The 6,000-nt window shown below is 41.8% G+C and overlaps 1 protein-coding gene across 2 annotated transcripts in view; it reads right to left on the reverse strand.

The window, feature by feature from the left end:
* LOC112256359 (GPI ethanolamine phosphate transferase 2) overlaps positions 1-4,837 on the reverse strand; it is a 122,404-nt gene extending 117,567 nt beyond the window's left edge. For both annotated transcript variants that reach the window (XM_024429558.1, XM_024429560.2), the window contains exons 1-2: positions 4,373-4,837; positions 3,911-4,116 (exon numbers count right to left, since the gene is read on the reverse strand). In XM_024429558.1, coding sequence (XP_024285326.1) covers positions 3,911-4,116; positions 4,373-4,526 — 360 coding nt within the window. In that variant the 5' untranslated portion in view covers positions 4,527-4,837. The remainder of the gene's footprint in view (positions 1-3,910; positions 4,117-4,372) is intronic.
* Positions 4,838-6,000: the final 1,163 nt, after the last annotated feature.

The following is a 6,000-nucleotide window of genomic DNA, read 5'->3' on the forward strand; positions in this document are numbered from 1 at the left end:
CAAGAGAAGAGCTTGTCTCAAGCAGGGTTTCTGACGATTTCATCATTGGCAGGCTGGGAAAAACCACAACACCTGTTGAGGAGATGCTCCCTTTCCTGCAGAGGATATGACTGGTAGGCAAAATAAATATGTTGGTTGAGCATTGGAGTCGATGAAGAGAAGATCCCATTTTTGGGACCTGGTGGAGGAACAGAGGAAACCCTTGACTGAGCTCTGGAGGAAGCATAGACCTGACACAAAAACATTTTAGTCTGCGTCAGAACCAAAATAATCCTCACCCGTATGTTAAGGGAATTATTTTTTTTCTTTTCCCCTTTTTTCTCCCCAATTTCGTGGTATCCAATTGTTAGTAATTACTATCTTGTCTCATCGCTACAACTCCCGTACGGGAGCCATGCGTCCTCCGAAACACAACCCAACCAAGCCGCACTGCTTCTTAGCACAGCGCGCCTCCAACCCGGAAGCCAGCCGCACCAATGTGTGGGAGGAGTCATCGTGCGCTAACCTTGGTTGGCGTGCACTGCGCCCGGCCCGCCACAGGAGTCGCTAGTGCGCGATGAGACAAGGATATCCCTACCGGCCAAACCCTCCCTAACCCGGACGACGCTCGGCCAATTAGAGCGCCCGATGCATTATTAAGGCTTAACACTAAGGGAGGGCCTTGAAAATGCAGCTAGCATTGCATGTCAAATAAGGCGGAGTCAAAGACTGACGAAAATAAAGAAGTGGGTCCAATAAGTGCCCTCTCAAAGCATGATGTGGTTTAGCCCAAAAACACAAGGCGAAATGCTGTGTTTGGGATAACGACTAAATATTAGGTCTTCTTGTTGGTTGGATGGTTGGTTGGTTCAGTCTTAGTAATGCAGATTATATGATTGCTTTCTTTTCCCAGGGCATTTTAATTTATTCCTACATACTCTCCAGAAATCAATATTATTTCCACCCCCCCCGTCCCTGAGAAATTGTCATCTTCATAATTTACTAAATAGAATGACTACACCCATGCACATCACTACGGGTGAACAAAGCACACAAAGGAAAGGTACATTGAGATGAATATGTCAAATGTATCTAAAGCAAAAGACAGAAAGAAAAACTCCCACTTCTTCCCGTTACAATGGAATTAAAAGGCTAATAATGTCTGTGATGTATTGATTGAGTCAAAACCACTTTCTCATAGACCCAGTCACCCAAATTGGCATTTCCAAATGCTGCAATTCCTTGCTGACCCTCATGGACGTTGTGTCCAACTTAGGGTCATCATGAGCAGACAGGTCTTCACTATTTTGGGCCAGTTTCCCCAGAGTTAGCCTAGGCCTATTCAAATGTGTTCAATAGAGATGATTCACCAGAACTCCTCCCCCACTGGCTGTATGTTCTTGTTACAGTCAAACTGAAGGCTTGGAAATTATACAATTGGCCACAAAAACATATTTTCTCATGTGTCCATTCCAATGAAAGGATATGTGAGGAAATTCTTCAGAAGCAGAAAACTACTACCGGCCACCGGAAAGTATTTGGAATGCTAACGAGTTCAGTCTGAGCAGGTGTAGAGCAATTTGTCAACCTGAGCAAAAAGAAACCAAATATTTCCTCCACACAGAACAGTGTTCTCAACAATGCAACTAAGGGAATGTACGAAAGCCTTGACCCGTGATAAGTCGAGATGAACTTTCATTTCCAACTTTCTCAACAGAAGTGATGAGCAAACGGGTCCTTGTCGATGACGCGTGCAGTCAGAGTGGCAAACATTCATCATCAGGGAATCATGAAGCATCACTAGTCCACTAGGGCTGTGGTGAGAGCGTGTGTTCACTCACTGGTCTTCGCTTAATTTACATACGCTTCACCTCATTTGGGTGAAGAGTTATTCAGAGTTATTAAGTCTGCATCACACACTACCATCTGCAGTATTTGCGACAGCAAAGCCAATAAAGTGTGGTGACCCTGAAAAAGGCTTCCAAGAATAGACAGAGCTCAACATACAGGCTTGGTCTTCACCTCAACAATTACCAGTAGGCCTATGGTATTATTATTATTTTTATTTTAAATGGCCCCAATTCCACCTTTTTCAAATGAATAAACTCCACACAGTCTAATTTATAAGAGAACTCCCTGTCTGCAAAGCAAAGGTCTTCCCAACACAGCCTAGTCGGCTAAAGTTAGTGAGTGAGCATAGTCAATGATTGGGTCTTCTGGACACACTGTAGCTTTCTTTACCTGCAAAGGCATTGTTTTGTCCTGAAAATACTTTCTCTTATCACTTAAGTGGGCGGGAGATGTGAAAATAGTCAAGGGAAACTGGAATTGGAATGGGACTCTGAGTGCGTGTGCGCGAGCGCAGGGCCAGCTCCAGGTACAAGCCATATAAGTGGTCGATCAGGGCAACCAAGAGCTAGGCTCAGTCGGGGTCTCAACGTACTATTTAGAGTAAGAATAGTAGAATACATCAGGTGAAATTTCCACATTTGGTTGTGCATAAGCAGTTATCTTGTTCTGAAAATCACTCAATTAGCTATGTCATCTAAAAAAAATTCATTGGTAGTTAGTGTAGCCAGCTACTGTATCTAAACTTGTAGTAATCATGGCCGAATACCAACCAGGCACACAGTGCACATGCCCAGGAGCCCTGACCTCCAGGGGGCCCCACATTAATTTTGTTAGTCATTCTCACTCCAATATCATATTAACATGGCATAAGTCATTAAAAATGTGTAGAATTGCAGGAAACTTGCTTTAAAACTTGAATTTTTCTCTCCACCGTCAAGCGGTGGGCCACTAAAATGTTTTGTCGCGAGGTGGGGGGCCCAAAGGCTAGAGCCGGCCCTGTGTGTGTGTGTGTACATGTTATCAACAACAGGAAACTGGGCCTAAGTCACGCCATTCCCTATGTGCCTCAAAACACAAGGGCAGCAATACACAGCGTACAATTCAGCCAGTATATCCACTGAAATATTTATTTTCCTCAACAATTCTCTCAATTACATCCCTCCCCAAACTGCCTTTTCTGGGATGTATTTCCTGTCACACAGCCAGAGGCTGGCTGGTGTACACCTAATGAATGGGCTGTGTCTCTGGGTGATTCTGATTTGGGTTAGTTGGCCGTGTCATACCAGTTGATTGGGTGCACTGCAGTGATTTGGAAAGATGCAGCAGTCCATGATGGCACACTTGCACTGCCACCTTCTGGTATGAATGAGAACGTCTCAACACAAAGATGTGCCAATTGTTGATTACTTTTATTATTCAGGGTAGGCCATTTTTGGGGGGAGTTGTTGAATCAAAGTTTGAATCTTGAATCTATGAATGATCTATTAGGCCCAATTAGCTATGGTAAATGAGCATTGACATTTTGAAAGTAGCTATAGAGTAATTTGATCAACTGTCAGAATAAGGTGGTAGGGTACACATATTCTGCCTCTCTTTGAACCACATACCACTTATGTCATTAAATATATAGCTAGACTAATACTCATAAGTACTTATATTCAATGGTCATCAATACAGGACAGTGCTTAGACTAGATCTATAACAAGACAACAGTTGAAACAGTGTCTAATTTGGAAGAAGGTTTAAAAGAAAATGCATTATCAGGACTTTTTAATGGCCAGAACTCAAATCAAGGAATCAACCAAAACTAGACATATGTGCCCAGTTAGTTCAACACACTTTATCCAAGGTTTTGAACCCAAACATATGACAACCCCATGACATTTCACCCTGACACCGTCACAATCACAAAGCAGCATTTTCAAAGGTAGAAAAGATAATCCTGCACACAATATTACTTCTGCACATTTATTGCAATATTGTGAGTGTGGGAGTTTTCTTTTCTACAATGAAGTTGTAAAGGATTGTAATAACTGCACCACAAATGAGAATTAGTTATGGTGGTGTTCTACTTTCGTACCTTGATTCTGGGCATTGTAACTGTAGGAGGTCTTGCCTTGGCCACAAAGCTGTGTGTGGAGCCCCTCTCCACTAGGTGCCTTGTGTATGGCATGTACTTTCTCCCATTGGGACCAAACACAAAGTCCTCCCTGAGCGCATCAATCAACACTATCACCACTCTCTTAAAAATGGGGTCTGGGACCTTGGACAAGTTTGGGGAGCTCCCTGTAAATGCCAAAGAAAATGCCACAGTTACCAACACATTAAAGGTATTGTAGACAACACTGAGGAACAAATGGGTAAAGTATCATGTATTATGTGTGCAAAAGAAGCACTGTATTACTTGTCATCATTGAAGCAAGTAGCTAGCTATCCAATGCAGAAAATCAATCAAGTCAGCTAAGAGCCAAGAATAACAATAGCACTCTAATTTTAAGTATAGCTAGCTAGCCAGAGAGAAAAGAATGTCAACAAAACACACCTGTGAATGGTTCATCCGGAAGATCTGACAGCTTGCTTTTCGATGAAAAAGATGATTTGACAGGGACTGGGAAAAATCCCCTAAGAAACAAGGCTACGCTTAAAACTTCGAGTACGAGACAAAACGAGGCAAAAAATGACGAACGTACCCTCATTTTGCTGACAGGCTAGCTACCTAGCTAGTTGACTGCTATGACAAGAAAGGATAAACGTTATCTTGACAGCAGTGTTTGATTTAATCCTCTGACTCTTGCATTACAAGGAAGTGGCTAGCTTGATGTAATGAATGGCTCTCCCACTGGCGGGCTAACTCGCCCCAATTTTGCACAAAAAAAAAATCGATTTACAATAATAAAAGGTTCGTTTTTGTGGCATATTCATCACCACCCAAAAACATTTGTTTCTACAAGTTGAAAAGGATGCTCTCAGGAACTAGAGCTGTCAACTTGGTTCCGGGTATGTTTAAACTAGCTACGGATAGTCGAAGCAGTCAAACAACGTAACTGGGACTTTGAGAATAATTACGATCCATCCAGAGAAATATGCTTTGGAAAGATTACATCTATTGATATGTGTGATTTAAATAACTACAAGTTTAATGTATTTAATTATTGGGATATGTTGAATGGTCAAAATAGAAAATATTTCGTTTGGGCTCCTGAGTGGTGCAGTGGTCTAAGGCACTGCATCTCAGTGCTAGAGGCATCACTACATACAGCCTGGAATTGAACCAGGGTGTAACACAACCGGCAATGATTGGGAGTCCCATAGGGCGGCACACAATTGGCCTGGGTTTGGTCAGTGTAGGCCGTCATTGTAAATAAGAATTTGTTCTTAACTGACTTGCCTAGTTAAATTAATAAGGTAAAACATGAAATGTTTGGTAAGAACAGAAAACAGTTTGTGGAGCATGGTTTGCTGTAATGTTTTTGTAAAGCTTTGAGGTAAAATTTGCCCTACTACAGATCTAAAATCAACTCCCTTCCCCAATCATAACCTTAAAGTTAGAATCTGTATGTCATTTCTGGATATGTAATTGTACAGTATATATACCCATTGATTATTTAAGCAATAAGGCCCTAGGGGGTGTGGTATACGGCCAATATACCATAGCTAAGGGCTGTTCTTATGCACGACGCAACGCAGAGTATACCACAAACCCTCCAGGTGCCTTATTGCTATTATAAACTGGTTACCAATGTAGTTAGAGCAATACAAATAAATGTTTTGTCATCCCCATGGTATACGGTCTGATATACCACGGCCTTCAGCCAATCAGCATTCAGGGCTCGAACCATCCAGAGTATAATGAAGAATATAACTTATAAATGCATCATGAGCTTATAGTTCAATTGTCATTCCCCAACAGAACCCAAAATATAAGCTTGTTTTACTCCAATGTTTGTAAACAAAGTAGATGTAAACAAACACTGTATAGCACCAAATCATGGTTAAAACTATCATTTTAAAATCATGGATGGTCAGTCCTTGTATCCATAGCTTGGTCTATGAATTTGAGAGTGGTTACATTTCTCCAGGCCCGTCAGTGAGCTTTTTACCAAAACAGAGTTGATGTGTCTGTCTCTTTCTCTTGCAAATGACAGGAATGAGAGTCTGTTCGGGTGTCTG

This window comes from Oncorhynchus tshawytscha, linkage group LG08 (assembly GCF_018296145.1).
Source record: "Oncorhynchus tshawytscha isolate Ot180627B linkage group LG08, Otsh_v2.0, whole genome shotgun sequence".
NCBI classification, from domain to species: Eukaryota; Metazoa; Chordata; class Actinopteri; order Salmoniformes; family Salmonidae; genus Oncorhynchus; species Oncorhynchus tshawytscha.